At 21.6% G+C, this 27,982-nt stretch overlaps 1 protein-coding gene across 2 annotated transcripts in view; it reads right to left on the bottom strand.

The window, feature by feature from the left end:
• The window catches only part of LOC102653951 (ras-related and estrogen-regulated growth inhibitor-like), a 140,162-nt gene that overhangs the window by 25,573 nt on the left and 86,607 nt on the right, over nt 1-27,982 (bottom strand). For both annotated transcript variants that reach the window (XR_003306152.1, XM_026445473.1), the window contains exon 4: nt 5,402-5,583. Coding sequence is in view for 1 of the 2 variants with exons in the window: in XM_026445473.1 (XP_026301258.1) it covers nt 5,402-5,583 (182 nt within the window). In the remaining variant the exon portion in view is untranslated. The remainder of the gene's footprint in view (nt 1-5,401; nt 5,584-27,982) is intronic.

The raw sequence follows: 27,982 nt of genomic DNA on the forward strand, positions 1-27,982 counted from the left end.
CTACTCGGAGATCTCGACCCACAAGTGAAGAATCCGGGGTCTAAATCGGTCCGCTAGACCACTGATTGGAACATGTCTAACTCGCTCGTCCAAGTCGGCCAACCGATCGTTGGACGATTTGCGCGCGTAAACAGATCGATGTCCGGGCGAAGATCGCGTGAACAGTTTCTAGATGAGCGAGCAATCGCGACCACTACCGGGTGTCGTGCTCGAAATGGTCTCTGATGTCGGAGAGTGCGGTCGGTGTGGCGCCTCGTTTCGCATTTCACGCCACCAGGCACGAATCCAAGTCACTGTGGATAGACAATGCGTGTGTGTGGATCACGTGAGAGGAGATATGATGAGAGAGCAGGTGATAGGAAAAAAAAAACAAGGACAGTAGACTGTGAATTGCATGGCGCACGCGAAATCTTGTTTCGTCTAGGAAACGTTTCGCGAAGATCCTGTTACCGGACACACGCGAGAAGTATACGCGCGAGAGCACGTCTACATGCGTGCAATAAAGTTAATATATATATATATATATATATCGGGAAAGTAAACTGTTAGATTAATAGGCCGAACATCGAAGAAAGTTGTGATATTATGGCATGAATTTTATATGATTGAAAAGGAAAAGAGAAGAATTAGATGGTGATAAGATGTGGTGAAGAATAATATATGCAAGCCATAGATAAATATTTAAATAGATAAAATAGTCAAATGCAAAAGTTTCTAAAAATATTTTTACTTTTGTTAAAATATCAAAAGCAATTGTTATTTTTTCTGAAGAAATTTGTAGAATATCATAGAATAATATAGTAAGGAATATATCTGTTTAGCAGATATCGATAGATATTCTATGTAAATAATGTATTGAATGTAAATAAATAAAATAGTTAAATATAAAAGTTTTCGAAAAATTTTTCATTAAAAACCAAAAACAATTGTTATTTAGATTAATTTAAATAAAGAATATCATTGAAAAAATCGCTGTTCATATAATATTTTTATCAATATTCAAAATTTTTTATATTATTTATATATTTTTGATTTATTTCGATAATTTTATAATATTAAATTTATATATATAATGTTTTTCTTTAAAATCTTAAGTATGGAATATTGGAATATGAAATATGGAAAATTGATAAGTGATAATGATTAACGGTTAAAATTAAATATGGTTTGAGAAAGAGATAAAAAATTTAATTTTAAATAAAAATAATAAAAAATTAATGGATTAATAGAGATTTAATTTATTATTTTGTATAAATAATTTAATATTTCAAGTGTTTCATAGTGAAATGAATTTTTTGTTATATATAAATTTCGTATTTATTATATTATATATTTTTTTGATATGTTAAATAAAATAATATAAAGGAATTTTCATGATACATATATATATATATATATATATATATATATATATATATATATATATATATTTATTATTATAATATGACTAAAATATATATATTATAAATGATATATGTATAAGAAATTCTGATAAATTTTTGATAAATTATATATTTCAAAAAAATAATGTATATTAGTTTTATATATATCATTATATTAATATTTGCATATAAAAAATTAGATTATTATTTATATATCATAAAAATATAAAATTGTTCTTTAATATAAATAAAAAAAAAGATCAATGTGATAGTCATTTCTTAAAAACTTCTGACTATAATTTGTCACCTGAATTGCAAACTAGGATTCTTGAGCATCTATATCGTTAAGTATTTCATTTCAATATCTATGGATGACAGGAACAAAAAGCATCAAATTAACCCTTTATAGTACTCTTCATTATATTTCGATTTCTTTAAGAGTATTCCATTTCATCCCATAAAAAATGAAATAAAAATTTATTTGAATGAATTTTGCTTGTTTGTAAAAATTTTTATTTTTAAAAAAACTCTTTTAGCAATTAACTTAAAAATCTACACTATATTAAACAATAGAAATATTATCTTTTTTTCAAAATTTTTGAATTTTAATCATTCAAAAGATTTTCAAATAAATATAGAAATATAGAAATCAAAGCATTGTACAATGAAAATTAAAAATTTCTGTAATTTTTATTAATTTTGCTTTTCAAATTTAGTAAAAAAAAATTAAAATATTCGCACAATTATCATTCTACATTATGAACTAGAAGTATCGAATACTTGATTAGTAGATATATTATTATAGAATGTATGTACTATTATACAATAGAAACCATTAGATATTTCGAGTAATATTGTTTGTGATCAATGAATTCAAAAGAAAAATCAATTCGAGACTTTCACTAACGGATAAATGTTCCAATTATTTATATCTCTATCTAATATAAATATCTAATATAATTCAATAGAAATAAATCTCAATTTTTATCATAATGTAATAATAATAAACAATTAATAGAAATAGATAATTAATTATCATAAATATTTTATGAAGTTGAATCAAAAAATTATTTAATTATAAAAATTTAATTTATAAAAATAGTTAATTACAAAGGAAATTATTATAGAATGATTAATAATAAAAAAATAGATTACGTTAAATTTCTGAAAATAATCTCGAATAATTTTAAACTTAATACAGTTTAAATAATAAAATAAAAAAATTAAAAAAAAATATTCATTTAAATTCCTTTTTTTATTATTGAAAATTAAAAAATATTTTCATTTTTAATATATACTTAAATTATATTAATCTAATTGATTCAATATGACTAAATATATGCAATTATATATCACATGTTAATATACATATAAAATATAGAACTATTAAATATAAATATTAATAATTAATATAGCACCATTAATATAAATATTTAAAAATCTATTTGAATATTTTAAAATTCAATTAATATAAAATTCAATTTAAAATTAATTAAATTGTTTGAAAATAGACTGAAATAGAAATTAAACATAAATTAAATAACATCAAAAAGTGATAGTACAATTAATTAAACTAATTTTTAATAAATATGGTAAACGATACAATCATTGTTTATACCAGTTATTGAAAAATCAATAAATGTTTTAAAATAAAATATAAATCCATTTTTATCCATATTTATCCATATAAATTATTTTAATAGTTTCTTTTTAAATTATGAAAAATATCGTTGAAAATATTATTATATGAAATAATTCATTTTATAAAAATAAAAAATTAATTAAATAATTACATTACTTACACTATATTATGACATATATATAAAATATTATGAATGTAAAGTATCCTATTTCTATCGAAATTCATATCATTCGATAAATATGACAATTTTTTCCTATGTTTTTATTAATATAATATAATATATCTTTTATATCTATAATATATCATTTTTTGTCTTAAAAAAGAGAAAAATAATGAAAAAAATGTAGAAAAATAAAAATTAATTAATTCTTCACAAATCATAACGCAAAGAAAAAATTATTCAAAAATTTTCAAATTATCATTAATAATCTGTAATAGTCATTAAATACTTCATTTGACATTTTTTCACAATTTTAATTACATATAATACAAACGACAAGCGTGAAATTAATGAGTATTCGAATTCAAAGCAAATAGTAAACGACCAATGATAATGCGATACTTTCGTTAGTGTGGATAAAAACCAACAATCAAACCAAGAAGAAGACAAGAAAAAGTGTGTCAACGATTCGGAACGACGAGCCGCACACGAGAAATGTCAATTCAGTACATTGTCTACTGTATTTAGTACTATATTTAGTATTTATGTACTGTATGTTTAACAATTTCTTAATGAAATTCAAGCTCAAATTGCATATCGACAATTCGATTAATTGAAGGGATAATTTTGATCGATTCTATCACGAGAGATTGATGCTTTGAAAAATTTAAATGATCATATACTTTAGACTTAAGAACAGCGTTTTATGTAGATATCGATGAAATCATTATTTGTTAATAAAATTTGTTATATATATAGATTTATATAATTACAAATATTATTTATAGATATATTGAAACTGAATATATGGATTCATAAATTTATACAAATATTATAAATATATTCATAATATTATATATACATAATGAATAATTACTATAATATAATATAATATATATTATATAATATAATATATACTATACTATAATATAATATAAAAATCTATAATATAAATAAAAAAATCTATAATATAATCTATAATATAAAAATATATATAATTAGATTCATTTAGATTTAATTGTATATTATATACATAGAATTTCAATATATTTATAGAATAATTATTAATTTAACAGATAAAAGATAAAACAAATGATAGATAAGACAAATGATAAAATTTATTTATTTACTAAGTTATAAATTTAAATTTGTATTAAATCCAGATGAAAATAAAATAAGGTAATATGACAAAAATAGAATAGAAATAATGATAAGATTTTCTCTGAAATAATAAAATTTAATTATTAATTATTAATATTCATTTTAATTATATAAAATTTGCATTAATATAATATAATATAATAAAATATAATATAATATAAATATAATATAATATAATATAATATAATTATAATATAATATAATATAATATAATATAATATAATATAATATAATATAATGTAATATAATATAAATATAATATTATTATAATATAATATAATATGATATAATATAACAATATAATATAACTCATATTCATTACATGTTAGTAATGAATTAAATTAAAACCTTTACAAGAATTAAATTAAAACCTTTCTTACTGTTTTAATAATAATATAAAACAAAGCTAATCTTCAAAATACTTTATACAAAGTAATTTATATTTTTATTAAGTCAGTTAATTGAGTATTAAATTAGAATCCATTTTTCTTATTTTTTCAATAATAAGTTTAAATTAAATTTAATTTCCAAAGTCTAAATTAAATATAAAAAAAAAATAGTAAAACAATAATGTTAAAACTGTGGTACTATTATTGTAAGAATAACAAAGATCTAATCTTTAATGAAGTTAATTAAAAGTTATAATTGAAAACTTTTCCAATTCTTAAAAATATAATTTTCATTTTATACAATGACTTTAAAAAATATACCAAATATTATATAAAAATAACAATAAATCAATTGGTATTAAGATTATTCTTATATCAGTTTGTCACTTAATATCATAGTTGAATTATAATCCTCTCAGTCAGATCATTTTATCATATTTAAGTTTACATTATTTCATTTATGAATGTGACAAAGTCTATCAATGATATTTATCTTGCAATATCTTTATAATTTTTTTCAACTTTAATAACATATTTTCTTTTCACAATATTTTTAATAGGATTTAAGACACATTATTTATCGATTCATATTAAATTATAATTCTCCTCGGTTGTTGTTTAGTTGGTTGTTAATCTCTACAACATATAGTCTGTATTACACACTCACCGAGCATGATCCAGATCTCTCTTATTGCCGAGCAACAGAGCAGTGAAGTAGGATGGCAGACGTAAATCAGCCAGTTGCTTCAGCAATCCACGAGCTTCCTGAAAACTTCGTTTGCACGTTACGCTGTAAACGATTACGAAAGCCTCGCCCCATCTTATATGGGAATATAGACAACCATTTTCCTGAAACAGAAATAAAATCCAATTATTTAAGACTATTTGACTTTTTATGACTCTATATAAATCAATGAAATTTTTTTATTTATTTTGAATTGAAATCTATATGAATTTTTATTGGTAATTAAAAGAAATATTTTTAATAATAATTAAAAATATTAAAAATAATTGTATATATATATAATATAATTATATATAATTAATAATAATAATATAATTAATATTGATGATATTAAATTGATATTATTTAATAAAATAGACTAAGTTATCAATCTCAATTTTTTAATTGTTATTATTTTAATTGTTTAACTTTATTTTATTATATTTATTTTATTATTATATCTTATATCATTAAAAACAAACTTTTTAAAAAAACTTTAAAATTAATATTTATAATTATATATTAATATTTTATAAAATATTTAATTTAGAAAAAATGAATTAATATTACAAGTTAAATGATTTTTTATTATTTTATAAAATAAATTATTTGTTTTCTATTTTGTTATTATTATTTTATTATTTGATTTTGATAAAAATAGATTTTTAATATGCATCAAATGTTTATATTATTATTTTTTTTTTACGAATATTATTATTTATTTTAAATATTCAGAAATAAATTTTCAATTAAAGAATATACAACATTAATATAAATAATTTTTCACTTTATTATTTTTAATATATTTTCCTTTAAATTCTTTTATTTAACAAAATAAGAAATATGATAACAATTAAAATATATTTTTAAATAATATATAATTAATGTTTTTTGAAATAATTATTTTCAAATTATTTAAAATAAATTTCATCTATATCTCTTATGAATCATTTTTAAAGCTAAAAAATCAAATAAAAAAGATAGATTTTATGTTTTAATTACATGTCTTAAAATATAATCGATTTTCTAAGTTTCATTAATCGAAAATTTATCAAATACTTCTGATCATCGATTAAAATTCTAGGTTTAAAAAATTTGAAAAAAAAAAAAGTTATATAATTGATTTTTTATAATATCGCAATTTATAAATTACAGACTAAATTATAAACATGATTGATTTGATTAAAATTTATTTATGATTTAAATTTTTCTTAATATAGAAAAATATTTCTCTAATAGCAAAAAAATTTTTCATACAAAAAAATATTTCTATTTATAAAAAAATATTTTATGTTTTATTTTTATTTCAAAGAATATCTTTTCCTTTCGTAAAAAGTTATATTTAATTTTATTATATATTATTTTTTATTTATTATTATTACTTTTTATTATATTTTATACTATTTAAAAAATATATTATTATAAAAAATATTAATATAAATATAATTCTTATTATTATTGTAATATAATATATATATTATATAATTTAATATATAAGCTTTATTTTTTTTTATTGTCAATTTTGTTATTACTTTATTATATTTTTGATTTCAAAGACTTTCATTTTAAAAAATATTTTCTGTTTTTTTCTTCTATAAAAATTCGTATTTAATTTCATTCATTTTATTATTATTATTTTTTATTTATTATTTTCATTTATCGATATTTTTGATTATCCATAAAAGAATTATTTTTAAATATATATATATAAAGGATATTAAGGAACTAAGAAATATATCATTTTCTAAAAATCATAATTTTATAAAAATATAAAAATTCAATTTCCTACTAAAAAATTTAAAAAGTAAAACATTACATAAAATAGATAATACAAAAAAAATTCGTTAATTTCTAATTATTTTTAATTATCTAGTCGATCGAAAAAGTAATACAAGAGAACGAAACTCATGTTAAAAAATAAATTTTCATCTCGTTTCTACTAGTCATTATTTTTCCATCCAGGGCGTTGCTTAATTAACACGTTAATCAACATTCCTGAACAAGCGACTGGAAAGTTCCGATCTAGATCTTCAATGATCGCGCACGCGCTTCGTTTTACTTCGTTTTATCCCTCACATGTACATACATACGTTACATATATGTATACACGCGGAAGAATTATAATCTGGGTCCGAAGCAAACAGCGGTGATTCGGCATCGATTAAACATCAGCAAATTGCTTGGTCGCGACGATAATTGAAATAGAAACAGTCTAAACCGGTACTAATCACATGACTACGTTCTATTTTCAAGACACGTTCGAAGACTGACCTATGACCTTCCAACCGATCCTCGATGTTCGAAACACTTCCGATCCGATGATTCGGGAGAAAAAGAAAATTGTGTAGCCACTTCGTTCTCGATTTTTTTCAATTTGTTTCGAGAATCGTGTCTATTCAATCAAAACAAACTTTCGCTTCTGGTTAGTGACAATAATAATGTTTATCATTAAATTCTTCAATACAAAAAAGAATAACACAGAATCAAAATAAAGATAATTATATAGAATAATAATTATATAATTTGATTTAATTTAAATCTAATCAATTTAGAAATTTATTAGGAATTTAATTTAAATATATTTCAATATTTAAACTTAAACTTATTAAATTTATACTTAAATTTAAACTTATTAAATTCATCTATTCCAAACTTTAGATAATTTTTCGGTAATTATATATATCACAAACATTTTTGCATATATTTCAAAAGTAAGGCTGTTACTATATAATGAAAAATGCTTTTTAAATATATTTGTTTAAAATATATTAAAAAAATATAAATATTAAATATGATACTAAGTATATTTTAAAATTTTTGAAGAAATAATTTATATATATCATTATTGCAAATCTATTTATATTAAGATTGTGATTGTTCGTAAACTAATGTAGCTGTTTAATTCATGTTTATTGAACATTGATAGAAAATTAAAATAAAATAATGTTGTTCGAGTTACAAAATAGAACATTATGTTACTTTCTTAATCAAATATATTATAGTAGAAAAAACTAACTGTATTTCGCTATTAATATAGATTTCTAATTTTAGCTACTTTGAATACGAAATATAATTATATATATACAGATTGAAATAAAACTAAAAATAAGTTAAAGGAAATTATTAAAAGAAATTAAAAATAATTAATTAATTAATATGAATAAATAATAATTAATGAAAATAATTAAAGGAAAAAATATAAATATATTTTAAATATTCAACAAAATACTTTTTCAAAATAATATTTTATTTTCTCAAAAGAAGTAAAATATATTTCATACTTGATTTTTTATAATATATAAAATATATATATTATATATTATATATTATATATTATATATTTATTATATTTATTATATATTATAATATATTATAATATATAATGAATATAATAAATTTTTATTTAAAAAAATATTCAATAAATTAAATTTAGATTATCATTTGGTTCTCCCAATTATAAATATTTATATTTATAATTTAAAACTTAAACAATTTAAAAGAACATAATCTAATCTAAGTATCCAAGTCCCAGCATTTACTATAGCTTAAATCTTATTTATTAAATTTTATTTATTTTATCAAACTTTAGAAATTATTATATATCAATATAATTAAATAAATAATATATATTATAATTTTTTAAAATTATATTTAACAATATAATTGATGTTTTATTTTTATTAAATTTTTAAAATAAATTGATTAAAATATTCATTTCAGGAATCTATATCAATATTATATAATATAATATTATCACTATATATAATATAATTACTATATATAATATAATCTATAATATATTAAGAGAGTATTCGTAAAAATGGACATTTTTGGAAAATGAATTCTATACAATGAAAAAAGTTCATACATATATGTCTGATAAAACTTTACTAACGAGTTATAAGCATTTTAAATTTGTATTAAATAGAGTGAAATGAAGAGCGAAAAGAGGTGCGCGATAGTACCGTGTTACAATGTCACTTGCAGAAACTTTCAATAAAAATAAATATACTGATATTATTTTTATATATTAAATAATTGCTTATTTCAAATGAACTTCAGTGTAAGGTAATATACAATGTATATAAATATCGTGTAATATAATTATACAACATTTTTGTATCGTTAAAAAATTTAATTATGGAAATTGAAATCTATGTGATTTGTTATTTAACAGAAACTTATCTCGGACAAATCATACTAAATTTCACAATTTGAAGTTTTATAGGATGATTACATAATATTTTATTTAAAAATAAACGAATCATTGTATTTCACTCAATTTATCTTATCGAAATCTATAGAAGCAAATCAAATATTTTTATAATATTTCGAATTAGAAAGGTTACATGTGTTTTTATATACACGATGCTTGTTTAATTATTTTCATATGAACAAGAAAATCCTAAGTATTAATGATACTTGAATCGAATTTTAGATTATTAACATCCAATCAAATCAATGACAAATCTTTATCTTTATTTTACTTGCATTCAATATTTTCTATTCTTATATAGAGAAAAATAATATTCGATCTGAATATTATTTATTAATAATATGAATCAATATTATACATTATATCAACATTAATATTTTCTTGTTTTATTATGTCTTATTATAATGTGTCTTATTATTAATTCCAATACACAAGAACAAGTAAAAACAAAATTCAGTTTTAATATTTGCGAAAAAAATTAAAAACCATATTTGTATGATATTATGTTTTTGTATATCAATTCTTTTTTTTTTTGTTCAATAATTCTTAAAAACATATTACATCACAATAAAAATTTTTGTCAAGAATTGATATAAGTACATTGATATAATTTTTATTTTCTTCTATCTTTTTAAATATATTTTTTTATCAATCTATTATACATAAATGCTAATAGAATGAAAATAAAAATAATAGTACTTAATAAATTAAATTGACAATTTTTAATATAATTCAATATAAATATTCCAAAAATAATATAATAATTTAAAGATATAAATATAAAAAAGAAATATAAGTTTTTTAAGTCTAATTTCTGCCAATGTAAAATTAACTAAAATTAAATATAAAGAATCTAAAACTCAAAAATCAAAATCAATCTTATATATTGATTTTCAATTTATAAAGTCATATTCACATTAGACAACTTTTTTTTCGAACAATCAAATCTATTAATCAAAATTAAACAAGTTACTTCTAATATACAATTAAAAATCATTTCAACTGGATTAATTTATATAGGTAACTATGAACGACTTAACGAATTGATCAATTCAATAATTTAATAAAAAATTTAAAATTTAATAAAAAAATGTAAAGTTTAAGAGGACACAAAATTATTTGAAGAAATTGATCTATTGCCTGATTCTAATTACTAATGCATCAATCACGAAAAGATCATGAAAAGATCGAGGAACCACGTATTCTGATGGTAGCGAGGAACTATTTTAGGTTTAATGACCCACGAAAGCTGTCGATTCTCGTGGCTGTTCCAATACTTTTCCATTGACCTGACACTGACAGCTAGGCAGTAATTATTATCTGAGAACAGGATTGACGGGATCGTGATCATCGGCGATCAGTATCTATAGAAAGGAAGTACCTAAGCATATTAATCTCACGAGATCGATTAAAGTAAGCTTGACCGTGAACTTTTCTCAATTCGCTAAACTACCACCAGAATTGGCATTTGGTTTCTATAATTGGCACAATTCGAGGACGTTTGTCAGAAAAAAAAATATTTTGGCAGATAAAACAGGAAACAGGTGGCAGTAAATACTGAAAATACAAAAAATAAGAAGACTCTTTTGATTGATACTCTTTTGAAGATTGATACACAAGAATTCTAGATAATAGAAATTGGATAATGAAGAGAATATATAATTTTTTAAAATTAACTGAAATGATAGGATAGAATTGTAGAAAAAGTAATATAGTAATTTTGAATAATTGAAAAATTATTGTAAATGTTAATAAATTAATAATATAAATTTGAAGAATCTTCAATCTAATAATTTTGGAAACTTAATATTTTTTATTAAACTTTTAATTGAATCAAATAAATGAAACAAATAAAAATGATTCTTTTTAGATTTATTTAGAGAGAGTATTTGGGTAATAGAATGAAGATTTGAATATAATATAAATAATAATAAATAATATATAATAATAAATATAATAAATAAAAATTTTTTATGTAATTAAGTTATAGATATTATTAATGTCAATTTGGAAAATTTTCAGTTATTAATCTAATAATTCTGAAAATTTAACAATTTTTTATAGAAACTTTAATTGATTAAAAATGAAGATTTGAAAGATAATGATTTATTTGAATTTTTTTAGAATTTTTTGGATAATGGGATGAAGAAGTAGAAAAATGAAGAAAAGTATTTTTAAGAAATAATTTTAGATATAATAAATATATAAATATATAATGTAAAATAAATATATAATAAAGTAAATATATAAATAAAATATATAAATAAATATATAATATAAATTATATTATATATTATATATTATATATATAATATAAATTATATATAATATAAATATATTATATAAATATATAATATAAAATTAAAAAATATACAACGAAAATATATAATAATTAAAAAATTAAAAGTCCGGAAATAAATAAAGAGGATGAGAACTATTTGCAAATTTCTTATGACTAATATAATTTAAATATTATAGCCTGATGAATAAAAAAATTTTTAAGAAAATATAAGATTCTTACATATTGTTAACATTGTTTTTATATAACTTATATTTCAAATCTATAGCAATATAAGAATTTTAATAAATATGAAAATTTTTTAGATATAAATTTTGTAAGACCAAATAAGATATCTATAAATAATCTTATAACTATTGAAAAAATGACTTTTACATGTAGTCAATCTTCGAATCCTTGTTTTTCATATATCTCATAGTAATATCAATCATAGTAAATATTCAAAGAAATTTCTCATACGTGCAATATTTCCATAAATACTCATTCTTATAATAATATATTGAAGAACTGTTTGACAGGCTATTTTATGATTTATTATTCATATCCATTCTTTATAACACTTCATTACTTACATAGCTATTGTATATCTTAAATATCTTCAATATCTTCAAATAATTTTATAGTTTTATATTTTATAGTTAATATAATATATATAATTCTATAATAATTACATATATAATATTATACATAAATAATAATATTCTAATATAAATATAATATATTTTTCTATAATTAATATTTCAATATAATTATATTTAATATTCTAATATAATTTAATAATATTAATAAATATTATGTTATATTATATATATATTATTATCATTTTAATTTTTATATTATTGCAAAATATATTATTTTATGTTATTTCATTTATATGATATTTTTATAATTGTAAATAATAATTCTTTTACAAAATTTAAAACTATGAATCTATAATACATTATAATATAAATAAATATAATTAATATGTTTTATAATATAATAATTATTTTATCTACAATAATTAAATCAAGTACAAAATAATATAAAAAAAAATCCAATTTTTCTATTCACTATTAAAAAAAAATAACATCCATTCATTACTATATGATTTTGTATAAATTTTACTTTCGATTTAGTACAATACAAATCTAATTTATAAATTCGAAGCAATAAGAATTTCAGTAAATTATAATTTTACAATTTTAAAATAAAATTAAATTTTATTAAAATGTAACGAAATTAAAATTTTTTTTTCAATTTAATATACATTATATCATTATATTTAATTCATATCATTATTATGATTTGATATTCATATTCATTTGATATAATATTCATTATTATAATGCTTTAAGTTTAATATTGTAGTTATTATTTCGAAAATGTTTGCACTCCAAGCTTCGAAAAATCCTTTGCACTCCAAGCTTTTTTCGCTTCGTCGAACTAACAACTCCAGACGATTTGAACTCGCATATTCGGTGTTCGATGCGTTCGGTGGAATTTCTTATAGCTATTCCAAACATCAACTTATGATTTCACATACAAATTAAAACTTTTATATTTTAATATTTTATATATCTTTACATTGTTTCTTTACATGTAAAGAAACAAAATTTATTGAATATTAAAGTTTATATTGTTGTTTTGTGTGATACTTTATGAAGTAAGACGCATCCTCGATTTGTTAGGGCAAATAGAGTAATAATACTTTTCCTTCTAACTTTTTTATTGCATAATTATTTATTTTGCGCACTATTTCATTAATAAGTTCATTAGTAAGAAATAATTTAAAAAAAAAATCTAATGGTTCATTTATATTCTTATAAGATACTTGCGTTCCTGCATTTTTCACTGGGTACAAATTGTATTCTTTGCAGTATATATAATTAATAAAATATAATTTCCGATTCTGTACATATTAAGTATTTGAAATTTTCTATGCCTTCTATGATATCTTCACTTAAATTATTGCTTTCACATTCACCATCTATTATTCTTATTTTTCGCCTTCTCTTTTATCTCTATGTTCATCATTGTTTTCTTTATCTATTTAATTAATATCTATTTAATTTCTTTATGAATAGAAATAATTTTGTCATTTAATAACAAAAAATCAAACTCATTTTCACTTGAACTAATTTCATTACCGCATCTCATACTTTCAAAACTCAAAAACTTTGAAAATAATATTTCTATTGCTATGACTGTCAAATTTAGATAATACCGAAGATGTCATCCAACTCGCGATCACAATTTAATTTGAGATAAAAAAATTTAGCCATTTAACAATATATTATTCTACATCTCATAAAATTATAAGTAAAGATCCTTAGAAACCTATTTATGAAGCGATATTCCAAACATCAAACATAATATCAAACATAAATAAATATTGTCGCCCTTCGAATCGCCGAATCAAATGTTCGAATTAATTTACATGTCTGAGAGTCATCGTTGAAGCCCAAAGGTTAAATTCAATTTCAGATTATCTAACTATATTTTATCTAACAGACTGTTAGTTCCAGCCCGTTAGTTCCTAGAGTTGTAGTAATTTATTACAACGTTCGCTTTTAACAAGTTTTATTGTAAAACGATCAGAAGCAAAGTTCACATGCTAAGGTTTGTGTTTATCACTAAATTCACGATTTCTAAGATTCAAAATTATAAGTTCGGAAGATTTTAAAATGTAAAAAGTTCTAAGCTTACAAGAATTTTTTGAAAGGATTCTGATGTTAAAAAGTTTAAAAATTTCTGAAAATTAAAAAGATTATAAAAGTTCTGAAGTTCAAAAAATTCTCTCAAAACGGTCGTATCCTCTAAAGCTTCTCCATGCTTATCTTGCGAGATCATGGGTTTTCTTTAAAGTATATAAGCGATAACATTATGAACTAGCATTGTGGATTTTAATTGAGCGACATTCTCAATCTAAGAAAAATTCTTAGAATGAGAAGCTATGCCTACAAAGTTTACTGTTCCCAAAAAACTGAATAATAATTTGTAATAATTTTTTTCTAAGAATGATATTGATTACTATTGAGATGGCTGGAAAATGTCATCCAAAGATCACATTGACACTCCAACCACATCGAATTATTTCTAATAAATATACAAAGCGAAGAATCATCTAAATTCTTCTCTCACAAAGAGCATTGTCGTAATATTATCCTGTACTATCTGTTCTGAATACTGCTGCCTACTTTGAACGCATTTCATTCAATCATACAATATAATCATATAATACAAATTGAATAGTCCAATAACAAAATCCATTCATACAATATATTACAAATTGCAGATAATAATTCTAAAATTATAAATAGAATATATAAAATAAAATTTACAATTACATTCATTATATTAAAAAATATGTTAAAATATTATGAGCCTAATATTGAGTTAATCTCTTGATGTTTTTTCGGTTTATGTGTCCTGAAATGATGGAGTTGAGTGATACCTTCGTTCAGAGATAGAATACAAATACTTTAGTTATCTATCTTTTAATTGTCTCATCGACTATTCTAATTGTTACTACCTTCATTTTATCCTTTCCAGGATATAATTCTAGAATTCGTGCTAGTCGTAGTGGGGGAAAGTTATCGTCTCTGATAATCACCATCATATCAAATCCAAATTTGCTAGTCGACATCACATGCTATTTATTGCGTTAATTTTTTTTTTTTTTATTATTATAGTTAATGCATTCATTTGAATTCATTCTACCATCGTCTCCAAAAATTGTTGTACATTCTCTTGGATCATATATCCTGGAATCTGTTCAGTCCATTCATTGTTAGATTTTGCAGGTCAGATTGGCAAGAAGAGCCAAAGGAATTAGGTCATCAGGGTCAAATAATAAGGGACTTAGGAAATCAAAATTAAGAACTGCTTTTACCTAAATTTAGAAATATATAATTCCTCCCATATGTTAGTATCCCCAATGACTTGTTTCAAATATGATTTCACTGATTTTATAGTCCTTTCCCACAAATCTCCAAAAGGAGAAATCAGATACCATTTATATATCTCTTTATTTATAAGAAATTGTGTGATTTTTTTCTTTGTTCGAGATGAGCCTTTTTTTTAAATTCAATTAACTCATTTTATGTCTCAACAAAATTAGTTTTATTGTAAAAAATAAATATCATAGTACAATTCTCGGCAATTTTCTCGATAATCTTTTTAAGTAGAATATTTTTAAACAGAATTTAGAAATGCATCAATATGAACCGCTTTCGTTGTAAAACTTAATAAAGCAGATGTACTCCTTATTATTGAGTTTAGTGCATATTCTAATTTCCTTAATTAGATATGAATTTATGTAGTCCACTACGAGAATAGCAAAAGGATATGCGGGAATAAGCCAGACATTGAATTATCCATTTTCATTATTACTTTGAATTTCACTCGAAAGCATCTTAAACATTTCTGAATGAAATTCTTTTCACTATTATTATAATATTCTTCTAGCAGATAGTATCCAAAATTTTTTGTGCAATAAAAAACTTTGATAATTCGCATGCAACAATTATGTTCGTGAACAATAAGTAGTTAATTTATGTTATGGATAAATGATAATTGTTTTTGTTCAAATTTAATTGGGGCATTTCTTTATCTAGCATCCACCCTAAGAGATCCAGAGATATCTAAGAATGGAATTAATGTGTAATGCAGTGCATTACCCTTAAAAATTTTTAAATTGTTATTTAGATTTTGAATTTCTAATTTGAAGTGCATTTGTTGTGATATTTTTATCAGCGCTTTCCATGCATGTATGAGTTCGTATGTATGAGAAAGTAAATGAAGTAAATGTATCGAATCATTTCTGAATAGATTTTTCTTACATAATCTTTTTCGTAAATTTTCAATAAATCGAAAATAATAGTAATACAAAATAGTCTATAGGATAGACTATAGGAAAAATTTTTATCTCTTTATCTTCAATTATTAGAAAAATGTGACTATATTGTCACATTTGTATATTTGTATATTGTCATATTTGTATATTCTTCCGTTATATAGCTCTCCGATATAGAAATCTGTCTGTGGCCATCGAATGTAATCTTACAGCAACCATATTAGTCCATTCCATCATAGCATTGCTGTATGTAATTCTGATGAAAGAAGATTTCAGAAAATCATATTGGTTTTGATTCATTGAAACAGATGATATATCCTAATCATTATATTTTTGTAGTTTTATTTCTTATAATAATCTTTCATAATGGTGCTACTTTAATCCACAATCATAAAGTCGATCGAACAGAATTCTTGACTCAAATTATAATCCAAATTATAATCTACTGTATATATCTTTTTCATAAATTGTGCAAGCAGTAAAATATCGCTGAACTTCAAGCTCGTAAAGTAGATTGGTTTTCTTTAATAGTGTCATTCTTAATTTGGCACATAAGAAATATATATTTCATTGTCCATTATTATCTTATGAATATAAATAGATGCACACTATGTGATCTTTTTGAGACATCACAAAATTCATATAATTCATTGATCAATTATCAATGGCTCTGGAGACTGCAATGCTATTAACTAAGTTTAGTTCAGTCCAGAAATTTATCTATGAAGTATGAATATTCTGAGAAAGAAATTCGTTCAAAATAATTGGTCTTAATAAATCTAATAGGTCCGTGATATATCGGAGAAGATAATGCATTTCGTTACGCGAAGTCCATTGAAAGGTCTTACAAAATAATATAATTTATCTCGATACGCATTCCACGAAATATTTCCAATGTTTTTGCTTCTTTTTCCGATTTGATTTCAACGCCTACTTCTGATCTTTCTCCATAGTTTAACCCTTTGTACTCCAATGATAACTTTCCGGCACCACTTGAGAGGTCAGGTAACCTGGCTTTTATTTTCAACAGTTCTAGTATTTCCAATAGCCTGACAATAATTTATGAGAGGGCATGGTTTTCCTAACATTTTCCAGATCTTTAATTTAAATAAAGATAAACCACAGCAACGGCCATTTCACAAGTCACATTTATATGCCATACGATGGAAGCAAACACAAAAATCCTGACCAGTGCAACTCGACTCCGCCCATTCTTTAAAACCGCCCTTCAGCGCTATTGATCTCTCAAATTTTTCCTGAAAAATAAGAATTGAAGGAAAAACCAAGATAGTCTTGCAGTTGAATTAGAATAGAAATAGAAAATTAAACAAATAGAATTTAGCGACAATACAGTGTACATCAGGATACAGTTAGAATCATTACAATTAGCTGCAAAAAAGTATCATTATTCATTCATTTAAAGCTCATAATTCAAATGAATATACTACTCTAGCATCACTTTAGGCACTCCATTTGTAATATCTAAAGTCGTTCATAATTTCGATTTTATCAGTTTGATTTTTTTTAGAATATCGTTTCATGAATAAATTTTTAAGCTTTTTATGTATAATCTTATAAAATGTAAAATAATATATTGTCAAATGGCTAGATTTTTTTTATTTCAAATTAAATGTGATTGCGGATTGGACTATATCTTTGGCGTTAATCCGAGTTTGACAGTCGTGATAATAGAAATATTATTTTCAAAGTTTTTAAGTTTTGTAAGCGTGGAATACGGTAATGAAATTAATTCAAATGAATTTGATTTTTCGTTATTGAATAACGAAATTAACAAAATTGATGATAGACAGAAAGAAAATAGTGATGAAAATAGAGATGTAATAAGAGAAGATAAAAAATAAGAATAAGACAGTGAATGTGAGAATATGTTATTGGTATGAGGTTAGTTCTTAACGAAATAAGAAAGATAAAAGACATTAAGTAACATTTTATTGTGATACTTACCTTGACAAACCGAAGATAGATTTTGATAAATGCTTTATTATTATTAAAATATCACACAAATAAATAATATAAACTTTAATATTCAACAAATTTTCTTTCTTTATATGTAAAAATACATAAAATATTAAAATATAAAAGTTTTATACATTAATTTTTGTGTCAAATCATTTTAACTCTAAAAAATTTACCAAACGGACGCGCGAAATCGTTTGGAATTGTTAATTCGACCCATCGAAAAAGGAGAGCGCGAAGGATTAATATTCTAGTATTATTGGTAGCTCATTTTCAAAGTGTAAAACTTGCAATAAATAACACAATAAATAACACAATAAATAACACACAACAATAAATAAAATTGTAGTCAATTCGTCTTTAGAGTTAGTGTACGTATTAGATTATCTGTTCCTATTAATCATAAAAATTTCGACATAAAAATTTCGAATAATGATTTGATTGCTCCTAGAGAAACTATTGCTGTAATTTTCAACCAACTATCGCAACGCTCGAATCATTAAAAAAGGTACCGATGCAAGTCATGTTCAATTCGTAAAAATTATTGAATTTAGAACTTCTAATTTCATAATGTTTTAATGTTTTATTCCATGAATTCTGTATATTAGTATATTTTAGTTTCGGATGTTTATTTAATTTCTATTCAAGCGATAAAAACTTTTTCTATGCCTATTCCTGAGAGTCCTCTAATTTATTTACTGTTTTTTTAAACAAAATTTTTACAACAAAATATCTGTCACGAATAGTATTCTTCAACTGGGTCATTCAGAAATGAATTTGGATTGTTGGATATGCTATTTTCCACATCCCAAAATTATTCGATCTGCTTATGAAATTGTTCATTTATCACTAATAATGAATTGCAAAATAACTATGACTCTTGTTGCAATAATCCATCCCAATTTTTGTAGAATAGGATTATTAGAATCTAATAAGTGTCTATTAATACATTGGAAATCCCATAATAATGTGTCGATTATCTATGTTTATTTATTCCACCAGATTTATTGAAGTGCGGATCTGCCAATCCAGATTTCTCCTTTAATCGAAATTGGCATATATGGTAGTTTTTGATATATATCCAATAATTTTAGGCAAAATGAGAAATGTGTAGTGTGACGAAAACTTCGATGCTATCTCTATATACGTGCTATGTTATATCCTGCGCGCGAAATCTCTAATTATCATAACTCATATGTTCAAATCGCATGCAAGATAAATCAAGTTTTTTTACTATTGCAATTACAAAATGTAATTGAGAGCTCAATTCAACAATGCCCCGTATATGTTTGAGCTCATATTGATCCCTTATGATCACTACTGCTGTAAACAAAATTCCTATTAGATAATTGTGAAAAATATGATAGAGCCGTAGATTTTGTCTATTATATTTCTTTCATTGTCCCTTTTATTGTCAGAAATATATTATTATCAGATCAATTCATATTCTATTGTACTTGTTATATTCATATGCAGTAATGTATTATGTTTCTTGTCGTAAATTCTGCAAGAATCATATTATATTATTATACATTATTATTTATTTGATGCTAATTAAAACATGTGTTCTATTTTTTGCCCGATCCATACAGAATTAATTTTTGTTATTGCAGAAAAATATGATTTATTGCATAAAATTTGGGATTACAGTTATTACATTACATGCGACTACCTATTCCATCCGAGTTTGAATATGCGTTTATGAGTATAGCTTGGAAGGTGAAAGTTACAGTTATCCTTTCTAAAATATCTACATTGGGTTTCTAAAAATTTTATTAATCTAATTTAACGTCTCCAATTACATCGATTGAGTCCGTTTCCATTCTCTTTTCACTGCGTTTAGTTTAGTTGTCATTAAATAAATAATAATAGTGTTTCAATAGTTTACAAATTCTTCTTAGATTTGTAATTCCAATAGATTATTGTTCATTGTCGTTTAATAACTGTCTCAGTCCATAAAACGATTTTTTATTTAATACAAATAAATTCCAAAGTGTATATATATAATTTTTTTTAGTTAAAAACGAAACAAAAAAAAATAATTTTTTCCCGATACAAAAATCAGTTTTATAACATTCAAGTTAAAAAAATTGAAACTTAAAAGATTAACATAATGACTATTATTAGATTAACTAATAACTATGGTTCATGAACTAATTTGATATTTCGTATTGAAAAAAGAGTCTGATGAAATATACGTTTATCTTCCTAATCTTGACTATCTTATGAATCACTGTATATTCAACACGAATTTTATAGCTATTTTATATTTAAACTCGTCAAGTATTTATATATAGTAGTATATAATATTTATATATAATTATTTATGATCAAATTCATTGAATTAACACTTAATGTATGGCCGTAAATAAAAGTCGCAAATGATTGAGACACGCAAAAACAAAATTCGCAGCTCTTTCTATATACATGACTAAATAAATATTTCAATTTCTCAGCCATCGTCATATCGTTATATTGTTAACTTGAGCATAACGATTATTATAATCTAATAGGAAAAAATATTGAATAGGACAAGCAATTGATTGATTGATTGCTGTAAAACGTCAAAAAAATGAAGATTCTGATTAAGAGTTTCATAAAATGATTAAAAAAAAATGAACTAATTGAATATTGCAATATACAATGATGTGATGTAATGTGAATAAAAAATAATATAATTTTCAGAAAATTCTAGATAATTTAATTTAATTTAATTTAAAGATAATTTAAGAAAAATATAAATTAAAAAAAAATATGAAATGTAAATATGAATATTTTACTATGTTATATGTATATTATTGTTATATGAGTATTAATTGAACACATTTAATAATAATTCAAATAAAATAATAATTTCAATTTTAATAATAAATAATATTAAAATAAATTTCAATTTTAAAACAAAATTTATATTACAATAATTACAAAACATGCATATTTAATTCACACACAACACTCTTTGGTGGAATTCCAAAATATTATAAATCTTTCCATAATCTTCGTCGTAATATTCTGTAATATTTCATAAACAATACGAACGAAAACATTTCCGTTAATTTCCTTGAAACACTTGCAACACATTCTATATTTTCAAAATATTAACCAACTAACCCACCAATTTTCGATAAATCATGTCAGTTCAATAACAAATTGCATGATCGTTCCAGGAATCGTTGTGAATTGTTCCAATATTTATCGAGTGCAATGATTCGCATTGTCGCATGAACGATTTCGTAAAATGCATGATGCGTGAATGCATTTCGCAATTCGATTTGTCCACTTCAATCGTTAAATATATGTATTTATATGTAGTGGTTACATCAAACATATACATTACACATATACAATCAGTCGCATATAAATATCATCAAAATTAACAATAATTTTATTTTATACAAAATTAATTTTAAGTATGTAAATTATATATATATATATAGTTGAATCACTTCAAAGGAATAAAATTAATTCTTAAAATATTAGTACAATTTTTTTTTTTTTTTTTTTTTTTTTAGATAACTTTGTAATATTACAAGAACAAAATAGTAAAACAAAATTTTAAACTATTAAATATTATACATAAAAAAATATATAAGCGTATAATTAAGAAAAATTAACTTGATTTTGAAATTTTTTTTATTACTTTATTTACTGATAAATTATTTATATCAAATTTTGTAAAAATATTTTTTAAGTTTTGTCAAGACATTTTAATTATAACTAAAAATAAAATTACAATATTAATATTTTATTAATATAATATTTTATTATATTATATTATGTTTATTAATATTTTATTATATACTATATGTTCAATTTCTTTTATTTCTATTCTTTGCTATTTTATATTTCTTACACTATTTTTACTTTCTACATTCTTACTACTAAAATATACCTCCTTTTCTTATTATTTTAATATACTTATTATTTTAAATATACCTATTTTTTTATTATTTTTCAATTATTGTTATATGAGTATTTTTACAATCAAAATGATATAAAATTATATTGAAATCGATTTTTATTAATTTCAATTACTTGAATTTTGATTATATATATATACATTTCATTTCTTTTTTTCATGCTGAATTCATAATAGATAACATATAAAAAAATATTCTATAAAATTCTAATATTATGAGAAATAAATAAATATATTTGTACTTTGAATGATATAGAATTTTGCAAATAAATTTGAAAATATTAGTTATATAAAAAAATAATATTTCAAATATATTTACATTTTTATATCAATTTATTTACATTTTTAAATTCATTTTTATTAATAATATAATATAATACTTTCATTAATAATATAATAAATATAAGAAATTATCTCATATATTTAATATTTTTAATGATATTTGCCTAAAAATGATTAAAATGAAATGATTAAAATGAAATTAATATTTTCCAATATATAGTATTTACAAATGGAAATATTTCTGTATTTTATTATTTCATTATATATTCATATTTCAATTATATATATATATTTATAGAATATCTTTGGAGTTGATTTTAAGACTAAATAAACAAAATATATAAAAATATTAGGCTTATTTATTAAGCAATTAAAATTTACTACTATTTTCGCTTCATTTCAATTGCTTATGACTTGTATAAATTTTAATCAACATTTTTGTATATTTTGACTTTTGCTTATTTTGGCCTTTACAATTTAAAATATTATTTCACAAATGAGTATTTTATTCATGAATATATTAACCCTAACATACCCTATAACATATAATATTATTAATAATATTATTAATAATATTATTAATAATATTATTAATATTATTAATATATATTATATATATTATATTAATATTAATTATAATATTATTAATATTAATAAAAATTGTATGCGAGAAGAGAAGCGTGACAATCCTTGTCAGTATTAGAGCGATTAAAATCTTGAAGAAGTTAGTATGTATGTGATAGTGGCGGATATAGATGCTTGGGGTCCTCGACTCGTTGAAGATATAACCGCGACGAGCAGCTGAGGATTGAAAGGACAATGCCGGAAATTGAATGACAAGGATAGTTTAGAAGTTGGTCTCCGGGGAATTTCGAAGGAATTTCGTAGGGTGTGTCTGGAGATGTGCAAAGTTTGGATTAGATGAATAACTAAAAATGGGATAATGATGCATTATATAATTATATATTTACTTATAAATATATAGGTAAAACAAAATATAATTGAGTCATTCATTTTTTATTACAGAAATTGTTTTTATATTCATTGTATTAAATTATTAAGTTATTATTATTAAATATATATAATATAATATGAAAATAGAATCTTTTATATCTTATTTTTTATTTTTTTTTTTTATTTCTTAAAATATTTTATCTTATATTTTAATTAAAATATAAGTTTAAAATATAATGATTATTAAAATATAATGTTTTTACTGTTTAATTATGGTTTATAGTTAATATTATTATTTATTATAGTAAAAATAAAAAAATTAAAAAAAATCTATTTCGTATAATTAATTATGAAATCAATGTATCTTATTTTTTTTTTAATCTGGCAGACATTATATCTTTTATTGTGTAATGAAATGCGTAATTTGAGAATTGTTTGACATAACAATTATGTTATATTTTTTTTTTATTTTACAATTTTCTGTTAGTATTTTTAAATATTAATTTAAAAAATTTCGCAAATTAATGATAATTTAATTTTGCTATTTGGTAAAGAAGAATTACCTAATACACTCGTATATATACTTTGCAGATATTCACGAATAATGCATTTATTAGGGCTGTGAATATTAACTATGATTATTTTATTTTAATACAACAAAATCAGGTTCATGTAAAAAATTTCTTTGTTAAATCAATACCCAATTAGTAAATTTTTATACATTAATAAAAATAATAATAAATTCTTATAACATTAATAAAATATGAACAAATTGATTACTCGATCTACCACATTTCTTTAAACTTCAATATTCTTAATTTTTTCAAAAAAGATAGAATTCATTTCGATGAGACATCATTATCTTCCTGAAATTCGATGATTATTCTTAACCTTCTTCAATCTACCGAACAATTACCCAAACGAGGTAATTCACAGCAAATCTAAGCTCTGAAACATAAAAAGTCGTAAGAGAGAATCGTTAGCAAATCGGTGTCGGTTTTTAACGGCGTTAACAGGACATGCGAATAGGTCGAAACGAGGCAACAACGACATGTGCGCTTGTCCATTTGAAATCGATTCAAGTGGGCGAGTGAACCGCGCGCTTTAACACCCACGCGATTTCACAGGATAAGACGATCGTACGGGACAAGTTATATCTCCGCTGTTTGTAACGTCACTGAGATAACGATCCGCTGGTATTCGCGCGACCAGATACCGATATTGTCTGCTAATAATGCGGACCTCGATTACAGGACTTCGCGTCGCGACCTCTCTGTTGGGTTCTTCTTCTCGCAGTTCCATAAACACGTTTGAATTCCGGTATCCTGTGGCGCTTGAGTTTGTTCCTAGATATTGTGTCATGCTGTGATTTGTGGCTCTTTAATGTTGAATTGTTGGAATATGAGGTTGCTTTAATTTGAATAGTGTTGAATTTTTGCATTTTGAATTGTTTTCTTCTTTTTCTCTTTAAGAGATTATATCGCATACGAGTGTTAATATGAGAATTGAAAAATAATAAATTTTTATCTATAGATGAAATAACAATTTTGTATGAACATTTTATATTTGCATTTTCTTTTTAAATAAACATATCGAATACAAATAACTTTGCTCCACATAACTTCGAACAATACTTCAGTACTATTTCGAATAAAGTTCGAATATATGCGATGTCAATGAAAATACTGAATGGAATATGCTAAATGTCTGAGTTTAAAATTCATTTTGCATTCAATTCATATCTTATAGTTCAGATTTGGCGTCTTTAGATTTTCATTTCCTTCCATAATTGAAAAGAATATTCAAGACTATTTATTTTTAGTTGGACAGTGAATTTAAAATATGACTTCGTAAAGAAAAAGAATTTTTTGTAGAGAAAAATTATTTATCATGCATTAAAAAAAAGGTTCAGTCAAATGTATATTAAAAAATAAATATAGTAGTTAAAAAATTATATTTTCATTTCCCTTTTGTTTTAATTTGATAATTATATTCGTTTTCGATTAAATTATACAAAAAAAAATTCATTATTTTTGAGTCGATCCTATATTATATATTTGAGAGTATTAAGATATTTTGAATTTTAGATTGATTTTAAAGATCGAAACAAAATTATAAGTTAAATATACAAAAAAGTTGATTAATTTTTTCTTAAATTATAAATAATTGAAATTCATGTTACGAAACAAGCGTAAGATTTCTTCATCTCCATTAACATAATATATTTTGTATATTTCATATAAATATAAATATTATACAATATGTTAAATATTATTAAATAAATTGTTATATATAATAAATATTATTAAATATTAAATATATAATAAGCAAATCTTTTGCAATAAAAAGTCACTAATTCAACGCATAAATATTATAGAATAGAATACTACAAGAGATATATACAGTGATATAATTCATGTTCAGTGACAAATTAATATGATATAATAGTAAATTTATTTTAAATGTACATATGTTTCATAATAGAATAATCTACAAATTTTTCTTTTTCAGTTTATATTATTTTTTTTTTCAGATAAAAGTATTTTTATGTATTTTAATCTTTTTTTATCAGATTAGATAGATTTATATTTAATTTTTATGCTATTAAATTTTTATAATTATATATTAAAAATATTATTAAATGTATTGAATTAATTAATTAAATATAGAATATTAATATATTTGAGAAGCATCTCCAAAAAGTCGATTTTTTTTATCAAAATAAATATAAAAGTTAATATACAAAAATATCAATTGTATTATTTATTTATTTAAAGTTAAATTATAGATAATTTGTGTTACACGAAAATAGCTCAGTTTTATTGCTTTTATACTTTAATCCATTTTGTTTCATCAACATGAAATTCAAATTATTTATAATTTAATAAAGAAGTTTTAATTATTTTTATATAGCAATTTTGAATTACATTTGTTTTGAATTCTAAAATCGATTTTTCAAAGTTATTCTATAAATATATTAATCTTATGTACATTTATATACAAGAAGTGAAATAAAAACAAATACTTATGAAAAATTAATAAAATATCTAATAAAAATAAGAATATTATTATATTGTTTATTATAGGAATATTATTAATTGTTTAATTGTTTTAAATTTCTCTACAAACAAGCAAACAATTATTTTAAGAAACAGAAAATTATTTGAAGAAGAAATAAAATTTTTTTATATATAAGTAATTGCTTTAAATTTCATCTATTCCGTTCTTTTTTGTCAAATCTTCAGTTACAAATATTTTGCGGGTTTTGAAATAATACACCATCAAGTACAATCAAACAGATGTTTTTAAAAGACTATCATAAAATTTAAGTCTACTTCACTATCTAACGATCGTTTCGCGTTACTTCTGTTTGTCATGGCTTGGAGGGAATAACGTGCATATTTTGCCAGCAATAATGATATACTAGTATGACAGAGGCGATGATTATACCTGCTACGTACAAATGCCTCTTCACAAAAGCCTCTTTAAACGTCAGAATAATTTTTATAAAATTTTTTAAATGATATATATGAACTTACTAACTACATATCTCACTTGCACTTATTCAAAAAAAAAATCTTTCATTTCTATTCATATCTATTTTTTAGAGTTTTTTATTTTTTATTAATAATTACTTTTTAATTTTTTTAATGTTTATAAAAAATTTTAATATTTTTTGTTATTATTTAATTTTTTATTACAAATTAATAATCGGTATTTTTATTTATACTTCTTTTGTATAGATACACTATCACTCTGAATATATAATATTTTTTAATAAAATATTTTTTGATCATATAATTGCATATATAATAATTTTATTTTCTATGATTATTATATCTATCTATAATGAAATAATGTGATATTATAAAATTAATTTATAAAAATATCTTATGGTAACAAAAAATCTTTTTCTATTTGAAAAGCTATATTTCTTTGGCTTATTTAATTTATTAATCTATATTTATAATAAAATTAATGCATTTTTTAAATTAATAAGATTTTCTTCAAATTTATTAATATTAAATATAACTTAATAA

Source organism: Apis mellifera, linkage group LG15, assembly GCF_003254395.2.
Source record: "Apis mellifera strain DH4 linkage group LG15, Amel_HAv3.1, whole genome shotgun sequence".
NCBI lineage: Eukaryota > Metazoa > Arthropoda > Insecta > Hymenoptera > Apidae > Apis > Apis mellifera.